The sequence below is a fragment of the Diaphorina citri genome, unplaced genomic scaffold, assembly GCF_000475195.1.
Source record: "Diaphorina citri unplaced genomic scaffold, Diaci psyllid genome assembly version 1.1 scaffold53, whole genome shotgun sequence".
NCBI classification, from domain to species: Eukaryota; Metazoa; Arthropoda; class Insecta; order Hemiptera; family Psyllidae; genus Diaphorina; species Diaphorina citri.
The window spans coordinates 170,337-191,257 of record NW_007377490.1 but is presented as its reverse complement, the minus strand read 5'-3'; the positions used below and the strand labels follow the sequence as shown (position 1 = coordinate 191,257).

The following is a 20,921-nucleotide window of genomic DNA, read 5'->3' as shown; positions in this document are numbered from 1 at the left end:
TAATAATAATAATAATAATAATAATAATAATAATAATAATAATAATAATAATAATAATAATAAAATAACCTTTAAAAGAGTCTGGCTGAGGGACTATAAACAGAAAGTAGATTAGTGTGTAGCTAGGCGACTATAAACAGTGAGAAGACTAGTTCAAATTTCCTCACGCTATATCAATAGCAAAGGTTGAGTGCAAAGGGCATCCCACTCGGAAAATTTTGTTTAGCCAAAATCAGTTGGCCTCAAAGCGATCACTCTAAAGCTGATTGAGAGGCCGACGACAAACGCCGACCCCATCTAAACATGGGAAAAAGCAAAGAAGAAGAAGACGAAAATAACCTTTAACACTGGGCCATCAGACAACCTAGTTAGCTTGGAGGGTAGCTCTCCCTTGTAAGCGCTAGGTTGCGGGTCCGATTCGATTCCCGCCCAGGGTGGATTTTAATCCTGAACGGATGAGGCTTTCTCCTATCCTCTCTTGGGACGATAAGACCTTGGCAGAGTTTCCTCTATTAAAAAAAGCTCCCCTTCCAAGTTGTGTAGTAACTATTAATATCAAGTTTTGCAATGCTGCGAGTAATGTCCATGGGCAATAAATATTGTGCAACTACAAATACTGCAAGAGACTTTCCCATAAAGGTTTAAGTCTATAAACAAATACTTACCTGAAGGTACAAAATCTTCATCACTGTCATCTGAAGATGGTAAATGTGCATCATCCAGTGCAGCCATTGTAGAAGTCTTTTGATTCTTATGAAAGATGAAAGGAATAGGGAAATCTCTTAAAAACACATAGGAAATCAGGATCCACACATCCACAGGAAGAAAAGAACGTTTCGGTGTTCGGTATTTCGGTTTCGGAAGAATCGGAAGCAAGGTAGATAATGGGACATAGGCGCTTTTTATTTGGTTAACACATCATTTTCCCTCACGTCACGGATTTGTATAACGCGAAGGGAAGTACGTAAAGTACGTCCTCGAATCAAGCGTGCCGGGAGGCGAGCGAACGTCAAGAGTTGACAGGCCGCGCACAGCCCGACCTCTATTTCAACATGAAATAGAGTTCCAAGTAAGAATCGGAAGCAGGAAGGCGGAACACAGGGAACACTCACACTCACTTCAAGTTCAACACTTCATTCATACTTCACTTCATGGGGATTGGAGATGCGTCGCCGCGTCTCGCTCGTCAGACTCGCGCGTCGCTCGCTCGCGCGGAATCGATTCGATATATCGAAAACCGGACCGATGTCCGATAATCGATTTTTCTGATATATCGGCGAATTTGCGCGGTAATTTTTAAAAAAATCGAATTTGAAATTGAGATATTTCGATTTCTTTTTTCTGATCAACCGTTCAACTTCAAGATCAAGTTCAACACTTCAGCGATTATTTTTTATAATCGATTACGATTACGATTATCAATAATAATCGATTAATCGATTATCATAATCGATTATTCCCAACACTACTGATCAACCGTTCAACTTCAAGATCAAGTTCAACACTTCAACCTGTTGTCCTGTTCAGTGTTCATTTGTGTCAACCAAAAAGTTTTTGGCAAAAACCAAACCAAATAGTGTTCAAACATTCCGTAAGTTCCGTTCAAGCCAAAGTCCATTCTAAACCAACCATGTAACCATCATTCAAAGAGCCACCACTGCAAGTAGTGTAGAGGAAATTTGGCCATTGTCCAATACCTACAGGAACATTAGACTTCCAGACCTTAGTTCATTCTGGTGACAGTCTACCGCTACCCACCCACTTATCGGGCTAGGAATACCCAACAAAAAACATGGATATTGAGGAAGATGTGGACGAGTTGGAAATCTATAAACCAATAGAAATTTGCTCTCTATTAGATGAACCAAATGGAAAAAATAATCAGACTGATGAAAATTTCTTCAGAGGTTGTAAATGGTAAGCTAAGGGTCCACGGACAGAAAATGTAGTGCAAGAGGGCTTTTACAACTACCCAAGACTTTCCTGTGACTGTGTGAAAGCACAGCACCTTTCTTTACAGCATAAAAGAGTCCCCTTTCCTTCCCAATTCAAAGGTTACAAAAAGACATTTTGTTCTGAGTGATCCTTATCTGATTAGGATCTATTTCACCTTGTGAAGGACTCAAACCTGTGACCTAGTGCTTACAAGTCAGGTGCATATGAGGCTGGCAATTTCAGCAATTTTCCAGAATTTGAAAAATAGAAAGAAAGAATTTGAAAAATACTTCAACACAATTTTATTGATCTCTTAAATATTTTCCCAGGGCTCCTGATGGGACATGTCTTCTTACAAATAGTAATGATAATCATCTCCGAACATTTGATCTACCTTCTGAGCTACACTGTAAAAGTGTGTGGCGTCCATCAAATCAAAGGCCTAAGTTGAACTACACTTTGAAAATCAAAGAAGGTGGTATTATCTATGACTATGTGTGGTACCCTAAAACAAGTTCAATTGATGGCTTCACCTCCTAGTAAGTTTCAGTTTTTTTTCTATTACATTTAGTATAGGGAAATTTTACAGTGTTATGAGGAAGTCTATTTACCACCTAACTCTTAGAAATCTATTAGGTGTACCTAATAAATGAGCTCAAAATGTAGCAAGGATTGAACCCACCCTCCTGTTTATTAGTCAAACACCATTCTTAGAAATCTATTAGGTGTACCTAATAAATGAGCTCAAAATGTAGCAAGGATTGAACCCACCCTCCTGTTTATTAGTCAAACACCACCATTTGTTCTTTTTCTTTCAGTTTCCTATGCTCAAGTATGTATGCACCAATACACCTGTGGGATTCTGTGGGTGGTGAAATCAAGGCTACTTATAGACCTTACAACCAGTAAGTTTTACCATGCTCATATCCAAGTCCATTTTATTGATTGGATGGGTAATTTTTGTACCTACATTCTGTGACAAAAAAGACTGGATTTCACATAACAATTTTTTCAAGCCTACAATATCTGGTTGGGTAAGAGCTAATAATTATAAATAACCATTTCCTTTTTTTTTTTTTTTTTTTTTTTTAGGGTGGATGAAGTAACACATGCCTATTCGCTAGCATTCTCTCTAGATGGCAACAAAATCTATGCTGGATTTCTGAGTGAAGTGAAAATCTTCTCAACTGATAGACCGGGCCGTGAATGTGTGTCCCGAAATCTGAAACCTTGGTTCAGAAAGAATATTGTGTCGGCCATTGCAATCAATCCAGTACACCCAGATATTTGTGCGCTAGGGACTTACTCCAAGATCATAGGTACGTTTTGAATAATAAATCTCAAGGTAGGTATAAGGTATTTCCGAAATGTCCCTAGCCTTCAAACTTTGAGAAAAAAAGAAGAGATTTTAATGGAGGTACCAAAATCGAAAAGAGGACAGGATAGGAAAAAGTCAGCCATTCGGAGCACGAATTTCATCAGTTTAGAATTAAAGGTTGCCTTGGGCGGAAATCAAACCCATGACCTAGTGCTTACAAGAAGCTACCCTACAAGTTGGCTAAAAGTACAAGGTGATATGAAGGTTGATTGATATTACTTCATCTTTTGAAAAGGATATCCCTCACGTTGGTTTTCCCCCTTGGGTTTTTCTAATAGCCCATTTTATTGTTCTCAGGGTTGTTCTCTGATTCAGATGGACGGCCGCTATTTTTCCTCAAAGGTCATAACGGTGGCATTACCCACTTGGAATTTTCCTCCAATGGGATTCTTTTGTTTTCCGGTGCTCGTAAGGATTGTGAAATTATCTGCTGGGATTTGAGGAACCCTGGATGTATCCTCCATACATTCCCCCGACAAGTTTCCACCAATCAGAGGGTGTATTTCGATTTGACCTCATGCTCCAACTATTTACTATCGGGTGAGTTGAGTACCTGAGAACTATGAGTGGTTGAATACATAATAGAACTCTCTCAGGAAAAGGGTTATTGATGGTCCAATGGGATCCAAAATCTAGTGAGCAAATGTCCTCAAGATGTTGCCTAAAGAACTTGTCTTTTATTCAGTTAATAAACTAAGCTCACATTGCTTAACATTAGTGATTTGTCCGGAACAGGTGGCATCCGCCACTAACAAGTCCCTCTCAAACTTGTGGTGTTTCCTCTCATACTACCAATGACAACCTCTGCCAGAGGTTGTAAATGGCGAGTAATGTCCATGGGCAATAAATATTGTGCAACTACAAATACTGCAAGAGACTTTCCCATAAAGGTTTAAAATAATAATAATAATAATGTCACTTTTTTCTGAGCATGATTTTATCTGTTGATTAACTTCACCCTTTGAAGGAATCAAACCTGTGACCTGGTGCTTACAAGTCACATCTCTTCATTTACGTACTTCTATTGCATTATTATCGTTTTGCCTTCAGGGAACACAAATGGGGATCTGTCCATTTGGAATGTCAATACTTCCAACCTCCCATCTAGTCCTTACGAGGAATCTGTACAAGAACCCCTGTACAAATTTTCCGCTCATCAAGACTGTACTAATGGAGTCAGGTGGAAACACCACAAGTTTGAGAGGGACTTGTTAGTGGCGGATGCCACCTGTTCCGGACAAATCACTAATGTTAAGCAATGTGAGCTTAGTTTATTAACTGAATAAAAGACAAGTTCTTTAGGCAACATCTTGAGGACATTTGCTCACTAGATTTTGGATCCCATTGGACCATCAATAACCCTTTTCCTGAGAGAGTTCTATTATGTATTCAACCACTCATAGTTCTCAGGTACTCAACTCACCCGATAGTAAATAGTTGGAGCATGAGGTCAAATCGAAATACACCCTCTGATTGGTGGAAACTTGTCGGGGGAATGTATGGAGGATACATCCAGGGTTCCTCAAATCCCAGCAGATAATTTCACAATCCTTACGAGCACCGGAAAACAAAAGAATCCCATTGGAGGAAAATTCCAAGTGGGTAATGCCACCGTTATGACCTTTGAGGAAAAATAGCGGCCGTCCATCTGAATCAGAGAACAACCCTGAGAACAATAAAATGGGCTATTAGAAAAACCCAAGGGGGAAAACCAACGTGAGGGATATCCTTTTCAAAAGATGAAGTAATATCAATCAACCTTCATATCACCTTGTACTTTTAGCCAACTTGTAGGGTAGCTTCTTGTAAGCACTAGGTCATGGGTTTGATTTCCGCCCAAGGCAACCTTTAATTCTAAACTGATGAAATTCGTGCTCCGAATGGCTGACTTTTTCCTATCCTGTCCTCTTTTCGATTTTGGTACCTCCATTAAAATCTCTTCTTTTTTTCTCAAAGTTTGAAGGCTAGGGACATTTCGGAAATACCTTATACCTACCTTGAGATTTATTATTCAAAACGTACCTATGATCTTGGAGTAAGTCCCTAGCGCACAAATATCTGGGTGTACTGGATTGATTGCAATGGCCGACACAATATTCTTTCTGAACCAAGGTTTCAGATTTCGGGACACACATTCACGGCCCGGTCTATCAGTTGAGAAGATTTTCACTTCACTCAGAAATCCAGCATAGATTTTGTTGCCTAGTTGCACAATATTTATTGCCCATGGACATTACTCGCCATTTACAACCTCTGGCAGAGGTTGTCATTGGTAGTATGAGAGGAAACACTGCAATAATAATAATAATAATAATAATAATAATAATAATAATAATAATAATAATAATAATAATAATAAAATAACCTTTAAAAGAGTCTGGCTGAGGGACTATAAACAGAAAGTAGATTAGTGTGTAGCTAGGCGACTATAAACAGTGAGAAGACTAGTTCAAATTTCCTCACGCTATATCAATAGCAAAGGTTGAGTGCAAAGGGCATCCCACTCGGAAAATTTTGTTTAGCCAAAATCAGTTGGCCTCAAAGCGATCACTCTAAAGCTGATTGAGAGGCCGACGACAAACGCCGACCCCATCTAAACATGGGAAAAAGCAAAGAAGAAGAAGACGAAAATAACCTTTAACACTGGGCCATCAGACAACCTAGTTAGCTTGGAGGGTAGCTCTCCCTTGTAAGCGCTAGGTTGCGGGTCCGATTCGATTCCCGCCCAGGGTGGATTTTAATCCTGAACGGATGAGGCTTTCTCCTATCCTCTCTTGGGACGATAAGACCTTGGCAGAGTTTCCTCTATTAAAAAAAGCTCCCCTTCCAAGTTGTGTAGTAACTATTAATATCAAGTTTTGCAATGCTTAATAATATAATAATACATAAAATACGATTGTTTTATTTCAGTGTGCATCCATTCTACCCCATCTTAGGAACAACTAGCGGTCAGAGGCACGTTTCTCTCACAGACCAAGAAGAAATTCAACAGGTAGAAAATAACTTGAAGCTTTGGTGGATAGGTAGATAATGGGACATAGGCGCTTTTTATTTGGTTAACACATCATTTTCCCTCACGTCACGGATTTGTATAACGCGAAGGGAAGTAAGTACGTAAAGTACGTCCTCGAATGAAGCGTGCCGGGAGGCGAGGGAACGTCAAGAGTTGACAGGCCGCGCACAGCCCGACCTCTATTTCAACATGAAATAGAGTTCCAAGGTTTTTCGGCATTTTCAAGTTACCTGACACATCAGTGAAAATATCAACTGAAAATCATTTTTTTGAACTCAAGAGGGCCGAATCTAAAACGGATATTTTCGCCCATTTGCTGATTTAGAAAATTTGTACCGATCTCAATACTTTCTAATTTTGTACAAAGAATAATTTTCTACAATTTCTACACTTAATGTAATGGAGGAAAGAAATATACAGTGCATAGCGCAACCCAAAAATTTTCATCACACTTAGGTAATATGTACCTAATAGATCTACATTTCTACAAAGATAGGTATGTACAAAAACTACTTTAGATTTGAAGTTCTGATTTAAAAAAAAAAAAAAAAAAAAAAAAAAAAAAAAACAAGATGGATAGGTTTACTATTAATGTGCGCCATAGGGAAAATGCATATAGAAGGGTAAAACCCGTTTTAAAAGCCTCAGAAGTCGCCATACACAATCGAACTCCTCGAATGGTAAAAAAAAATCGCGACGATTTGATAGTCCTAATACATAGTTGCACTTTACAGTTTTGTACGTTTATTACATGCATTTTCCCATGGCGCACAGTAAAAGAGCGCACTATTAAATGATGAGATACGTTACACCTGGATTTAGCTAATTTATACATTTTGGTTTCTTTGGGTTATGAGTAAAGTTTTAAATTTGCAAGACGAATAGTTGCTACTTAAACTATTCGTCAAGGAAATATCAAGTTTCATAAAGGACAGGCCGACCCGTTTCTATTTCATGATAATGATTGATTAGATGCATGTTCAAATCTCCTATCAAATCGAAAGTTAGGTCACAATAGTTACATGTAAATTCCAGTTTCACCACAGTAGATGTTTCCCGTACAGTTTTACCGATCACTTCGTCACATGCTGAGCATTTGACCGTGTCCATTTGTTCATTGTACAGTTTGAAATAGGTGATTCGGTGAATACAATAGCCCAGTTGCTTCATAGCTTCCGTTTCATCGACATTCAGTTCAGCTTCAGATAAATCCAAATCGTCCTCATCCGGATCTTGATCTTCATAATCGATTATTTCTTCTTTAACTTCATCAGCTGTTAACTCATTGTCGCTCTTCAATAGCTGTTGTTCGCCGTTGAGATGGTGCCTGCTGTTGTGATTCATGGAGAGATCTATCTCACGAAGACAATTCTGTTGTTGCGCTACCGATGTATCGTTTGTGTTGTTTGATGCGACTTGTTTTGATTTGTCACCGTTTTGTTGAGAGTTCTAGCAAAATAAAAGAATACCCAATGACGATATAATAACTTAGAGAAATACCGTTTGCTCTTTGCTAGGTAGGGTAGACCGGTAGACTACCGTTTTTTTTTTTTTTTTTTTTTTTTTTTTTTTTTTTTTTTTGTGAGGTGGGGGTGGACGGTGGAATACCTTTTTTTTTTTTTTTTTTTTTTTTTTTTGTGCGTAAACAGCACGATCCTAAAGTTCGAATGTTAAAGGGAACGGGTAGCGCGACTATTATTTTCTCAAAGTTCGGAGTCATCTATTGACGGTACTTGGGCAAATTATTTCTCCTTTCATTAAAATATTCATTCTAAACCGTGGCGAAATACCAATGAAAAAGCTAGTTATTTAACTCCCTCTTCTTTTGTACCTCAAGTCTGTCATGGTTAGATTGTGGGGGTAAAGGGATTTTTCAGTCCTATCCAAGCAAGATAAACAAGGTTTATTCTATTCTTACCTCTGTAATGAGCACTTCGCAGGCCAGACTAGGGGTGATAGAAGGAGACACTCCAAGCACAGTGTAATCCCCTTCCGATCCTGAATCTCGACTTAACACTTCTTCATCCCTGATATATCCAGTGGGTAAGAGAACGTTAGGGTGGTTTCCTGACGAATAGGTTCTACCCTAGAAGATAAAAATCTGGTGTGAACATCACACGACTTTCCTTATCCTATTGAATGATGCTTATTTGAGTGTTCTTTTACCCTAACTTTTACAATATCTCTAACCGTTTTGTCGCTATAGCTGAAAACCGCCAAAAAACGGTCGAAATCTGTCCAAAAGCGGTAAAAATACCGCCAAGCGCAGCAACCATCTCAAACAAACGTTTTGTGTTGCATCCTTGTCACATTAGTGAACCACATACCAAATTTCAAGTTTCTAGCTTATACCGTTCCCGAGATATTGTTAAATTACACCAAAAACCGCCAAAAAGCGGTAAAATGCCGCCAACCGTTGCACCGATCCTAACCAAAAGTTTCGTGTCGCATCCTTGTCACATTTGACAGCTACATACCAAATTTCAAGTCTCTACCTCTTACCGTTCTCGAGATATTTTGTTTACAGACACACGGACACACAGACACAGACACGGACCAATGGCTGAAACTTTGGATTTAGGCTCTAGGGACCTCAAAACGTGTTTTGGCACTAAAAACTGACCATCGAAATTTTGACCCGATTACATTACTTTCCTTCCTATAGGATAAGGAAAGTAAAAAGTCAAATTACAATTTCATTCGGTTTTACGAACGTATTTGTCTTTGACATTAGATTCGTAGTAGCTTAACCCATCCTTTAGGGCTGTTTGCCCCTACACCTAAGCCGCGGAGTGGGCTTTTTGTGTATGGAGTTAATCAATTGTCTTTGACATACTTTTATTTCGTGTTAATATAGACCGGGCGGCGCGGCGCTTCGAACTCTTGACGTTCGCGCGCCTCCCGGCACGTTTGATACGATTTTTTTTCTTTTCTTTTAGGCGCTTTAACACTACGGACAGTAGGTCGTTCGCGTTGATGATGTTTGGTAGAGTGTTTGTTTTAAGTCCAAAACGAGACTTGAAAAGTGAAATCGGTCCCTCCAACATTCGTAAACAATGAACATTGCATTCTAATGTTTCTACTACAATACTTACGGGAGCAGTATTATCAATGATAAATTGTACAACTGAGGAGACTTCTGGTGTTTTTGGACTTGGCCATACAACTTCCCGATCAGACATTTTGTCTAAATCATACAAGGGATCCTATAAAGAAGAAGAGTGTACAATAAATGCGTTAGTGTTCAGCTTTTTAACTGCACCACAGGATTTGGTTTTATTTCTAGCACAGGCCTCCTTTTTTTATTATTATTTTTTTAGGTACCCAATCTCTTCCCTTTCTTTTTTTATTTTATTTACATAGTTTTCTGTTCCATAATGTTATGATCAACTGGTAACAAATATAATATTAGGTAATTTGGTGTCAACATTCCATATTACTGAATAACAGGGGGGGATCAATTTTACCATGGTGTAATAGAAAGTAAATTTTTATTGATACAGACCTTCAACTTTACAAAGAAAACAAGCTCATAGATTAAAATTTTATGATAGATAAGGGATAAGGGAGGGAGGGATATAACATAAATGTGTAAAGTCTCTCTGAAGAAGAAGAAGAAGAAGAAGAAGAAGAAGAAGAAGAAGAAGAAGAAGAAGAAGAAGAAGAAGAAGAAGAAAAAAAAAAATGGCTAGTGGTGCACTAAAATAAATAATAAAATCAAGTAGCTAGATGTAAGAGCCACCAGGAAATGGGCCAAAGTCTCATCATGGCTATCCTACCCTGGCAAAACCCTTGAGTAGTTAGGTAAAGAAAACATAGATATAAACTTCACAAGGTGACATGCTCACATGCATGAATGAACAAGTTACACATACACACACAACTGTGTTGAGATATTTTAGAAACCTACCTTGTGAGCACAATGATCAAGCACAAAAAGACATTGCGAAATTCCAAGACATTGCAAATATTGCATATAGGATACAAAGTAAGAACACAGAAGATGCCAACAGAACTAGGGGATTCTAAACATCAAATGTTTGAATACCTGGACCTGTAATGTCGTGAGAAAACCCTTATTGGTATATATAATTACCTAACTACATCCAAACAGTACCTATTCTCAATCAGAACTACTTGACTAATTAGTGCACCACAAAATTCATACTGCTCTAGACACAGAAGATGCCAACAGAACTAGGGGATTCTAAACATCAAATGTTTGAATACCTGGACCTGTAATGTCGTGAGAAAACCCTTATTGATATATATAATTACCTAAGTACATCCAAACAGTACCTATTCTCAATCAGAACTACTTGACTAATTAGTGCACCACAAAATTCATACTGCTCTAGCTGACCTCTTTTGTGAAAATAAATGAAAAGTTCAGATATCTAATTATCAAAACCTATGTAGATATGGACACCAATAATGAGAAAACAGCAATCCAACAGTTTTGTACTTCAAAGACAAATGTGAAATCTCTCTTGGGCAAGATTATGTCTTTTTATTCAAGAAACTACATCTCCCTTCCTTAAAACACACATGATATACCCGAAAACCTATGTAGATATGGACACCAATAATGAGAAAACAGCAATCCAACAGTTTTGTACTTCAAAGACAAATGTGAAATCTCTCTTGGACAAGATTGTCTTTTTATTCAAGAAACTACATCTCCCTTCCTTAAAACACACATGATATAGATATACCCACAGAAAAGCATGAATTATAAAAACATTATGTGAGTATGTACTTATCAAATTTTAGTATGAAAGCAAACTACAACACAAAACAAATTAGTTACACAGAGTAAAATAAATCTTTCACATTTGATAGTTTTGATTCATCTTACCATAGTGTCATCTGATTTTCTCTTGACCTTCTTATTATATTTAGGCATAACTTTAAACTTTGAACTCAGATCTATGTAGGTAGGTAATTAATCTTTACAACTTTTATTATTTTTCAGCTGCAAAATAGATCAGTAGGTAAATTTAGACTACATATTTAATCTACCTAATTTAAAAGTAATAATATAGCAAATATTTTCCTTTGTAGATAAGTCTGTTTCAAGTATCTGAGATTACAGGAAACTCAAGGTTTACCCCATGGTTTCAGATGCCTTTCTTTTGAGCTATCTTTAGAGATAGAGCTGAAATGGAAGAAAAAGGAGGACAGGAGAAAGCCAGCTGTTCTATGGACAAACCTTATAAGTTGAGGTTAATAAAGATCAACCCAGGGTGGGACTCAAACCCATGACCTATACATCTGATGCAGGTACACTACCCTCTAAGCTACAAAAAAATATACAAAACTATCACTGAAAAAAATACTAGGCTCAATTTCATTTTCTGCAAGGCTCTGGTGAAAACGCTTCTATTCATTGGCATGGTTTGTTTATTTTCTTTCTTTTGAGCTATCTTTAGAGATAGAGCTGAAATGGAAGAAAAAGGAGGACAGGAGAAAGCCAGCTGTTCTATGGACAAACCTTATCAGTTGAGGTTAATAAAGTTCAACCCAGGGTGGGACTCAAACCCATGACCTATACATCTGATGCAGGTACACTACCCTCTAACCTACAAAAAAAAATATACAAAACTATTACTGAAAAAAATACTAGGCTCAATTTCATTTTCTGCAAGGCTCTGGTGAAAACGCTTCTATTCATTAGCATGGTTTGTTTATTTTAATTCCTCTTGGGTTGGGATTAGGCTATGGTGTATGGTCGGTTCTCCCTTGTGGACGCCTACTTACAGTAAAGATAACCAAGAAACCAAGAGACTGCCCATTAGGATCTAGATAGGTAACCCCTACCCCCCAAAAGTACCTTTACTTACCCTCAAACATGTTTGGTCTCTTCTTATCTACAGTTCCATAAAAGTTGTTGGTGCTTTCTTGGGCTCCATGCTCAACAGTTATATAAGTAAAATAAATGAGTACAGAAATAGCATATCCGTAACCTTTTTCTTTAATGTTCCAGTCTTGATTTCTTGAACAACCCAACACCAACATCCAACAATCTTCCAAAATCTTCAAATTTTTTACAAAAGTTCTTTGGAAAATGGACTTGATCTGCCAGTGTTGCCAAACGTAGGGAAGTTTCGAGCTGAGCAGGGAATTTTGGTTCGTAGGGAAATTTTTCCTGTGGGAATTTTTATTTTTCATCTGGCAACACTGGAGTTGACTTCGGAATCGACTCGGTTGTTGGCATATTGGCAAGTGGCAACGTTGGGTGGTTGTGGTTGGCACTTGTCTGTAATCACGTATATCAGAATACATAAACATTTTGTTCTACCTACTTACTTTATTTATGTAAAAAAAAAAAAAAAATCAGACTGAAAAATAAACATTTGACAAAGGTAATGATATTACCACTTCAGTCAAACAACCATCAAACTTCATTTAAGTGACAATTAAAAAGGTCAGTGCCTGCTCTCTCAGCATCATTTGCCAGCTTGTGCATTCTGACGAATGGAGAATGCATTCCCAGATCTTTACGTGCAAAAGGGGTTTGAAAGGGATCTAGAAATCATGTTCTTCTTGCACTAACTCTTATATTAACTTGGTCCCCATAATATTTGACATATTATGGGGAAATACATTTTACAAATTAGTAAGTAGGTACACCTGGATTTAAAAAAACCAAATGGGGCAAATGAAAAAATACTTTTTAAAAATAGTAAATGGGTACCCCGGGGTTTAAAAAAACAAAAGGGGAAAAAAAAAAAAAAAAAAAAAAAAAAAATCACCTTGTTTATCTTAATCTGCTCTGATTATTTTCAGTCGGTTGATGGCATTGAAGAGAATGGGTATTGTAGAAAACTATGAACATATCAGAACATTGACTGTGATTGTTGTTGGTGTTGGAGGTGTGGGCAGTGTCACAGCAGAAATGTTGACTAGATGTGGAATTGGCAAAGTATGCTTTTTTATCGTTATTCTTTTTAATCCAAGTTATATGATCAAAATGGTTTCAATAATGAGATTTTGTTTGTTCTTGTGATTCGAAGAAATTTTGAAATTGACAGGGTTATACTCGCGTCATCTTGTATTCTGCGCGTGACTCAAAAGTGGTGGGAGAGACTGATTAAGAAGTGGGAATTTTTCTAGAAGGGAAAAAGGGAAATTTTAACAATTCATAAATTTATAAGTTTATATTGTCTATTTTCACCCCATCTCTCAACTGGTGATGTGGAGCAAGTTGTAAGAGACAGGGAATAGTAGTTTGATGCTATTTCTCGTTTTGCTTCTGTCGGACTTAGGGATGGATCGATTATTTTTTTTTTTTACCTACTTTTTTTTATTATTATTTTTTTGATGGCCTTCGAGAAGTAATGATGAATCATTGCGAGTAATGCATGTATATAGGGAAATTATACCTATCATGGGTTGCGTTCTAATTCAAGGGAGGACGGGCGCTGACGCTTTTCTCGTACAAAATTACCCCCCACGGACCACACTCATTCGATGCGAAATTAAATTTGCCATCTTTTGAGATATAAACCAAGGACCTAGGTACCCGCAAACGCCGGCCAGGCTTGGAGTTGGTTTCTTGGAGCATTGTCTGAATTTTTCAGCAAAGTGAGGTACCAACTTTCGGGCCTAGCCGGCGTTTTCGGGTACCTAGGTCCTTGGTTCATATCTCAAAAGATGGCAAATTTAATTTCGCATCGAATGAGTGTGGTCCTTGGTCGGTACTTTTGTACGAGAAAAGCGTCACCGCTGGTTTCTTGGAGCACTGTCTGAATTTTTTAGCAAAGTGAGGTACCAACTTTCGGGCCTAGCCGGCGTTTTCGGGTACCTAGGTCCTTGGTTCATATCTCAAAAGATGGCAAATTTAATTTCGCATCGAATGAGTGTGGTCCGTGGGGGGTAATTTTGTACGAGAAAAGCGTCAGCGCCCGTCCTCCCTTGAATTAGAACGCAACCCATGATAGGTATAATTTCCCTATATACATGCATTACTCGCAATGATTCATCATTACTTCTCGAAGGCCATCAAAAAAATAATAATAAAAAAAAGTAGGTAAAAAAAAAAAATAATCGATCCATCCCTAAGTCCGACAGAAGCAAAACGAGAAATAGCATCAAACTACTATTCCCTGTCTCTTACAACTTGCTCCACATCACCAGTTGAGAGATGGGGTGAAAATAGACAATATAAACTTATAAATTTATGAATTGTTAAAATTTCCCTTTTTCCCTTCTAGAAAAATTCCCACTTCTTAATCAGTCTCTCCCACCACTTTTGAGTCACGCGCAGAATACAAGATGACGCGAGTATAACCCTGTCAATTTCAAAATTTCTTCGAATCACCAACGTTGGTAGAAACTATTAGGTGAAGTTTGTAGTGGATCTAGGTATCCTTCTGATTACAAGGAACAGTTGTAACGCACACGAAAGTCACGAAACACAATTTTATTCTACGTTTTAGCGAGAACAGACTTCATCACATTTACATGAGATCGAAAAATTGAATAATCCTGAATAATTAAGGAATTATCTCTGAAATAAATGAAAAATCTCACGAATAACAGATCAAAAAGCAAAAAGGAAAAAAAAATGAACAGAAAAACATGCCGGGAAAATTTTGTAAACATTGCGCAGAATACAAGATGACGCGAGTATAACCCTGTCAATTTCAAAATTTCTTCGAATCACCAACGTTGGTAGAAACTATTAGGTTGTAATCTGTATTTTTAGAAAGTTGTAGATTAAACTTGTGATAAGAAGATTCTCATCTGACCAAGTCCTTAACTTGAAAACAGGATTTCCCAAACTGAGAACATAAATATCATTAAAATTTACATACAAAAGTAATTTCCTACCAGTTGTAAAGAAGTGATAGGAAATCAGAAATGTCTACTAAAAGGACAAAAATTGAACATATGTCAGCCGAAGTTGTGGATTCAAACCCATACAGGTAACTATTTACTTAAATTGAGTAACCAGTCTAAGTTTATCAATTTAATTTGTGTCAACCCAGCCAGCCAGTTAGCTTGATTGGTAGCATGTCTGCCTTGTAAGTGCTATGCCAAGGGTTCAATTCCTACCTGGAGTGGATTTTATGCTGAACAGATAATGTTTGTTCTCGGAACAGCTTGCTTTCTCCTATCCTGTCTTCCTTCTCTCTTAAGTTTTGGGACAATAAGACCTTAGCAGTTACAGTTCCCTCTATCAAACCTTTCAATATGTTAAATTGACAGACTAAAATTAGGTAGGTAACCATCTGAGCAATCCAGTGGCGTAGCGTGGTCTAAATTCAAGTGTAGGGCGTGTAGGGCACTAATTTCCATCATCCATGCTTCTTCATGGATTGGCATAGACAAGTATATAGGCGCCTTTATTTTCACTATTCAAATTCCATACCATAAATAAACGTTGTTGTGGAAGTAATTCGTTTGAATTTCCATAGTGCACTACTCTGTGTTCTTATTCTTACTTGAGGGATTTATCCCTTCTCGGGGATTTTTCGGGTCTGACTGAGATAAAAAGGGATTTAGGGATTTTAAGGGATTTTAACCATTTCAAAGGATAATAATTTTTATTTATCTAATTTATTTATCTAATAAAAATAAATTAATTATTTAAAGTAAATATTTAAGGGTATTTGAGTGAAATTTTGAGTGTATGGCCGCCATACACGCCTTACATGGACGCTACGCCACTGGAGCAATCTTGTGTTGCTGACTTCCTAACCCCACTCAGGCTGGGTGAGGTTTATTTGAGTAGATGGGTAGCTTGGTGTCAAATGATAGGTAAATCCTTATCACTAAAATTGTTAACAAGAATTGAATAGAATATACTGTACCGTACCTTGTTTATCCTGCTTGGATAGGACTGATAAATCCCTTTGACCCCACAGTCTAACCAAGGTCCTGTACATTTTTAATTTATTTATTTGACAGGTCATATAACCCTAAGAGGGGAAAACACGACATCATCTCTTGTAGAAATGAGCAATAAACAGGGGGACAAGAAGTGAAGACCAGAACTAAGAGGGGAAAACACGACATCATCTCTTGTAGAAATGAGCAATAAACAGGGGGACAAGAAGTGAAGACCAGAACTTTTTTTTTTTTTTTTCAAGATTTTGGAGAACATCCTTCTATTCATGTTCGACTAATATACTAATAAGCACATTCTAACCAAACTGCACAACACATTTCCTTGTTCCAGGTATCAGTTTAATAGATGAATCCGTCGATGTTCAGGAAGAGACTCGATCCAACGTTCAGTTGACTGAAGGCGTGACCTTAGCGTACAGCTTACCCACCGCTTCCAATTGCGTGGAAGATGTTGCTACAGGAGAGATAGATGAATCTGAGCAAAGTCTAGAAGATTTGGCAAGACAGCTGAAATCGATGTGAAGTATTGTATGAGGTACATGAAATCATGTACAACTTATATTCTGTAAAATCCTCAATCACACGAGTTTATTGTTTATATCCATGCTGAATTAATTAACTCGGTTGTGAATAAGTTACCACATCAACAGAGCAACATTCAATGCAATTTTTCTTACAGAGACTTACAGAGTCCGTCCATTTACTAAGACAGTAATGTTGATATGAAATCTTAAATCGTACACATTCATAGATTAACATTTAGCTAGAGTTCCATTTATTTGTGTATAAATAAGGTAACAAACAATAATGGTAAAGAGGTATACCCATTCCCAAAGTTAAAAACTGTGATGAGAATGGGGAGTTCAGTTGAAAAATGTATAATATTAACGATCTAAGATATAATAAAATAGTTATATGTATAAAATGCGATTATAAATTTACTTATGTGCTAATGATGTTTTCTTGTAAAGGCAATATTGAAATACATAGCGCTGTAAATCCTCCGGATTTTTCGAATATTCGATTTTTAATCTGGGCGGGTGTGTCGGTGGATTTTCACAAAATATTTGCAGTCGTATACTCAGAACAAGCCAAGAATATGTACAATTGTACATGCCAAATTTCATGGCTCTACGACAAACCGTTTTGGAGATATTTTGTATACTTACGTACAAAGGCCCTTGTCAGTACGACTGATCCGAAAATTTAAAGATATGCGGGTTCAAAACGATTTAAAATCGGATGCGGATTTCCGGATATTTGAACTTCAGATTCGGATTTGAAAATCTGATTTCCGGACATCCGGATCTCACCCGAATTTATATGACAGCTCTATGTAAAAATACTTTATCTAAAAAATAAAATATACATCATGTCCCAGAGGTTTTGTGCGATACCCCTTCATCTTTTTAAAGCCCAGAACACTTTACCAAAAAGTGCCATATTGGGGAGAGGGGTGGAAACCTGGATTTTGATACCAGCACTGCATAGGATTTTTGGACTTATTCCCAATTCCAGGATAAATCAAAATTGAAAAATTCCAAGCGGTTCAAAAGACAAAGGGGTAGCGTACAGAACTTCTGGAACTGTATAATATTATCATCTAATCTAAAGAAGAAACTATTATTGTTCTATTTTCTATTTAGGAATGTAAATAATTCTTACATAACGATTATTATGTAAATACACCCAGAATATGTCCCAGAAATCCTAATAGGTTTCTAAAATTAAATAAAAAATTGAGGTTCTCATTTGAATTCCTCGAACGACCATTTTATTCAAAAAGTGCCTCTTCTGAGGGTAGAAACTGGATTCTAGCATTTCTAGCACCACCAAACGATTTGCATAGGGTATGATCCTATTCTTAAAACCAATTGATCAATTCCCAGCTATTCAAAAGTTAAGGGGCTATCCACTTACTAGAAATTCTGAGACATAATATACATTTAAAAAATAGGATTTACAATTAAAGATTGTATGAACGAGCTTAAAAACATGGACATAATAAAACTATAGCTACAATCTAAGTTCCAACTTCTAACCCCTTACTGTCATGTAAGTGTCCAGGTAGTATTAGCTAATTGTAATTTGTAATTTGTTTATTTGCATCAATAATATTATAGATTACAATATTGCAAGGGTACAAAAGAAGTTTTTTCATTATTTCATCATTATGTGGTAGATATTTTGTTCTATTAAGGCTAATAATAGGGGTTGGTATTATAAAACTATAGCTACAATCTAAGTTCCAACTTCTAACCCCTTACTGTCATGTAAGTGTCCAGGTAGTATTAGCTAATTGTAATTTGTTTTTTTTTTTTTTTTTTTTTTTTTTTAATTATTATTATTTTCTTCCAGTTAATCTTGTTTGACTATGACAAAGTAGAACTTGCCAATATGAACAGGCTCTTCTTTCAACCAGATCAGTGTGGACTGTCAAAGGTAGAAGCTGCCAGGATAACACTGCAGAATATAAATCCTGATGTTACCATTGAAGTGCATAATTTCAACATAACTCTGCTGCGAAAAGTGGGGGCATTAGCAGTGTAAAAAGATTATTGAAATATGGAAATTGACTGCAAGGGAAGCGCTTAGTAATGCTGTGATATACACTAAAGTTGTGAAAAAGCTCTGCTCTAGCACGAAGAAAAGAATTCATGATTATATCCCTTTGAAGAGAATTCCATAATCTAACTGCAGAATCTGCAAATAAAGGGTAAGTGGGGGGGGGGTATTGGTAATTGTATACTCATCTGCAGGCTGTGGCAAAATATGCTACAAACCCTACTGTGTTTGAGCTGCAGCAAATCCATTTGTTGAAACATACTTTTGTGGGCTAAGGTTCAAATTATTGTGAAATTGTGTTCAGAAAAATTAAAATAAATCCCCTTGGTTTATCATTCATTGTAAGGAAGGAGAGAAAGAACTAATAACTTTTTCCTTTTTATTGCCTTTTCCTAGACAAGGTAGCTTGACAGAAGGACCTGTAGATTTAGTTCTCAGTTGTGTTGATAATTTTGAAGCCCGCATGACAATCAACATGGCATGTAACCAGTTGGGACAAACATGGTTTGAGAGTGGAGTTTCAGAAAATGCTGTCTCAGGACACATACAATTGATCATTCCTGGTGAATCAGCTTGCTTTGCTGTAAGTATTTTAATGGAAATAATAATCTAGTTTGATACTTGTAATTTCCTAAACCACTACATCACAGCCTTACTTGGACATAGAATTTCGAGGAGTACAGCCTCAATAAAGTTCGCCCCAGACGGGAATCGAACTCGGGACCTGGCGTTATCAAGGCAGACATGCTACCATCCAAGCTGTAGGTACGAGTATATGCTGTCCCCATTATTTATTTATATTCCTTTCCAAGTAATTTATATTGTAATTTCTAGTGTGCTCCTCCATTGATTGTTGCCTCCAGTATTGATGAGAAAACATTGAAGAAGGATGGCGTGTGTGCTGCTAGTCTTCCTACAACCATGGGGATAGTGGCAGGATTTCTTGTACAGAATGCCTTGAAGTAAGTATGCCTTGATGTAGTAGTGGATTTCTTGAATGCCTTGTTTGTAGTTATGTTTGTGATTACACGTATCGAATTTTCCAAGCAAAATTATTACTTTCTATTATCTTACTTTTAAGTCCTCTGGAAATAGACTACTATATCAAGTAGCATGATTACAAGGTAAGAGAATACCTACTAATACTGGATACTATGCTTTCAATATTCGTAAAGTGAAAACATGCATCCAATATTCTTTTATATTGTTACAATCAAATGTTAATTCCTAATACCTCTTCACCTACTATTTGATTTTGCTAGTTTACGTATCCATACTTGATTGAAATGAGTATTTAATATGTACCTAGTTTAAAAATTGGGGGCAAAATTCCGTACCTTGGCCTCGACTGGGATTGAATCCATGCCCTTCTGTTTATCACTGAACAACTGAGTCTCCAAGTTCTGGTTTACATACAATTTTCAGGAAACTGTTGAAGTTCGGCGAAGTATCGTGGTATTTGGGCTACTCTGCTCTCACCGATTTCTTTCCCAAGATGAAACTCAAACCCAACCCCTCCTGTGATGACTCCTACTGTGTACAACGACAGAAGGAGTTCAATGCCCGTCCTGTTGAGGTGAAACTGGAAGCTGCCAAACCAGAAGCTCAAGTAGTACATGCAGATAATGACTGGGGTGAGTATCACTACCAAGTCCAAGGGTCTAATTCCTGAAAGAAATGGTGTTGCTTATAATGTACCTACTGCATAAATTAAGAGGGGAGCGAAAAGTGGGGGCATTAGCAGTGTAAAAAGATTATTGAAATATGGAAATTGACTGCAAGGGAAGCGCTTAGTAATGCTGTGATATATATACACTAAAGTTGTGAAAAAGCTCTGCTCTACCACGAAGAAAACAATTCATGATTATATCCCTTTGAAGAGAATTCCATAATCTAACTGCAGAATCTGCAAATAAAGGGTAAGAGTTACCATACATATAACTGAGTCCTATGCCTTGGAATTTCCAGGAGATTCAATTTATGTGCTCTGGTGCTACATATACTGCATTATGTTTTACAGATAAAGCAGGGTATTCTGGAAATATTGAGGCCCTTGGGAGTGTAGTATATTGTACAACAGAAGCAACATGGGGGGTAAGAGTTACCATACATATAACTGAGTCCTATGCCTTGGAATTTCCAGGAGATTCAATTTATGTGCTCTGGTGCTACATA

The 20,921-nt window shown here is 37.2% G+C and overlaps 4 protein-coding genes across 8 annotated transcripts in view; 2 read left to right on the top strand and 2 right to left on the bottom strand.

Moving 5' to 3' along the window:
• LOC103516815 (craniofacial development protein 1) overlaps positions 1 to 1,141 on the bottom strand; it is a 2,928-nt gene extending 1,787 nt beyond the window's left edge. Inside the window, exons 1-2 of the mRNA XM_026828790.1 lie at positions 1,119 to 1,141; positions 666 to 750 (exon numbers count right to left, since the gene is read on the bottom strand). Coding sequence (XP_026684591.1) covers positions 666 to 750; positions 1,119 to 1,141 — 108 coding nt within the window. The remainder of the gene's footprint in view (positions 1 to 665; positions 751 to 1,118) is intronic.
• A 336-nt stretch (positions 1,142 to 1,477) lies between these two features.
• On the top strand, positions 1,478 to 18,652 carry LOC103516643 (telomerase Cajal body protein 1). Of its 3 annotated transcripts, XM_026828966.1 has the most exons (9): positions 1,478 to 1,917; positions 2,265 to 2,474; positions 2,754 to 2,840; positions 3,028 to 3,254; positions 3,611 to 3,853; positions 4,364 to 4,493; positions 6,224 to 6,305; positions 13,116 to 13,251; positions 18,540 to 18,652. In XM_026828966.1, the coding sequence occupies exons 1-8, from the start codon at positions 1,793 to 1,795 to the stop codon at positions 13,158 to 13,160; spliced, it is 1,149 nt and encodes a 382-aa protein (XP_026684767.1). In that variant the 5' UTR covers positions 1,478 to 1,792; the 3' UTR covers positions 13,161 to 13,251; positions 18,540 to 18,652. The 3 variants fall into 3 exon arrangements, with proteins under 3 accessions (XP_026684767.1, XP_017302773.1, XP_026684777.1); XM_017447284.2 differs by lacking the exons at positions 13,116 to 13,251; positions 18,540 to 18,652 and adding an exon at positions 11,451 to 11,548; XM_026828976.1 differs by lacking the exons at positions 13,116 to 13,251; positions 18,540 to 18,652 and adding an exon at positions 9,266 to 9,414.
• On the bottom strand, positions 6,330 to 12,405 carry LOC103516623. Of its 3 annotated transcripts, none has more exons than XM_017447292.2 (5): positions 12,170 to 12,405; positions 11,185 to 11,301; positions 9,422 to 9,532; positions 8,245 to 8,412; positions 6,330 to 7,775 (listed from the first exon to the last, which is right to left on the bottom strand). In XM_017447292.2, the coding sequence occupies exons 2-5, from the start codon at positions 11,230 to 11,232 to the stop codon at positions 7,242 to 7,244; spliced, it is 861 nt and encodes a 286-aa protein (XP_017302781.1). In that variant the 5' UTR covers positions 11,233 to 11,301; positions 12,170 to 12,405; the 3' UTR covers positions 6,330 to 7,241. The 3 variants fall into 3 exon arrangements, with proteins under 3 accessions (XP_017302781.1, XP_026684779.1, XP_008479837.1); XM_026828978.1 differs by lacking the exon at positions 11,185 to 11,301 and adding an exon at positions 10,237 to 10,380; XM_008481615.3 differs by lacking the exon at positions 11,185 to 11,301 and having other exon boundaries at positions 12,170 to 12,404.
• Positions 18,653 to 18,930: 278 nt separating the features above from the next.
• LOC103516807 (ubiquitin-like modifier-activating enzyme 5) lies at positions 18,931 to 20,440 on the top strand. The gene is made up of 3 exons (XM_026828998.1): positions 18,931 to 19,329; positions 19,581 to 19,708; positions 20,172 to 20,440. Exons 1-3 carry the CDS (start codon positions 19,210 to 19,212, stop codon positions 20,416 to 20,418), a joined length of 495 nt encoding a protein of 164 aa, XP_026684799.1. The 5' UTR covers positions 18,931 to 19,209; the 3' UTR covers positions 20,419 to 20,440.
• Positions 20,441 to 20,921: the final 481 nt, after the last annotated feature.

Coding starts and splice junctions, on each gene's coding strand:
- LOC103516643 (XM_026828966.1), top strand. CDS start 1,793: ATGGATATTGAGGAAGATGTGGACGAGTTGGAAATCTATAAACCAATA. Junction 2,475..2,753: donor ATTGATGGCTTCACCTCCTA/GTAAGTTTCAGT, acceptor TTTTTCTTTCAG/TTTCCTATGCTCAAGTATGT. Junction 2,841..3,027: donor ACTTATAGACCTTACAACCA/GTAAGTTTTACC, acceptor TTTTTTTTTTAG/GGTGGATGAAGTAACACATG.
- LOC103516623 (XM_026828978.1), bottom strand. CDS start 10,302: ATGCAATATTTGCAATGTCTTGGAATTTCGCAATGTCTTTTTGTGCTT. Junction 8,413..9,421: donor TCATTGATAATACTGCTCCC/GTAAGTATTGTA, acceptor TTTATCTTCTAG/GGTAGAACCTATTCGTCAGG. Junction 7,776..8,244: donor GCGAAGTGCTCATTACAGAG/GTAAGAATAGAA, acceptor TTATTTTGCTAG/AACTCTCAACAAAACGGTGA.
- LOC103516807 (XM_026828998.1), top strand. CDS start 19,210: ATGACAATCAACATGGCATGTAACCAGTTGGGACAAACATGGTTTGAG. Junction 19,330..19,580: donor GTGAATCAGCTTGCTTTGCT/GTAAGTATTTTA, acceptor TGTAATTTCTAG/TGTGCTCCTCCATTGATTGT. Junction 19,709..20,171: donor CTTGTACAGAATGCCTTGAA/GTAAGTATGCCT, acceptor TACAATTTTCAG/GAAACTGTTGAAGTTCGGCG.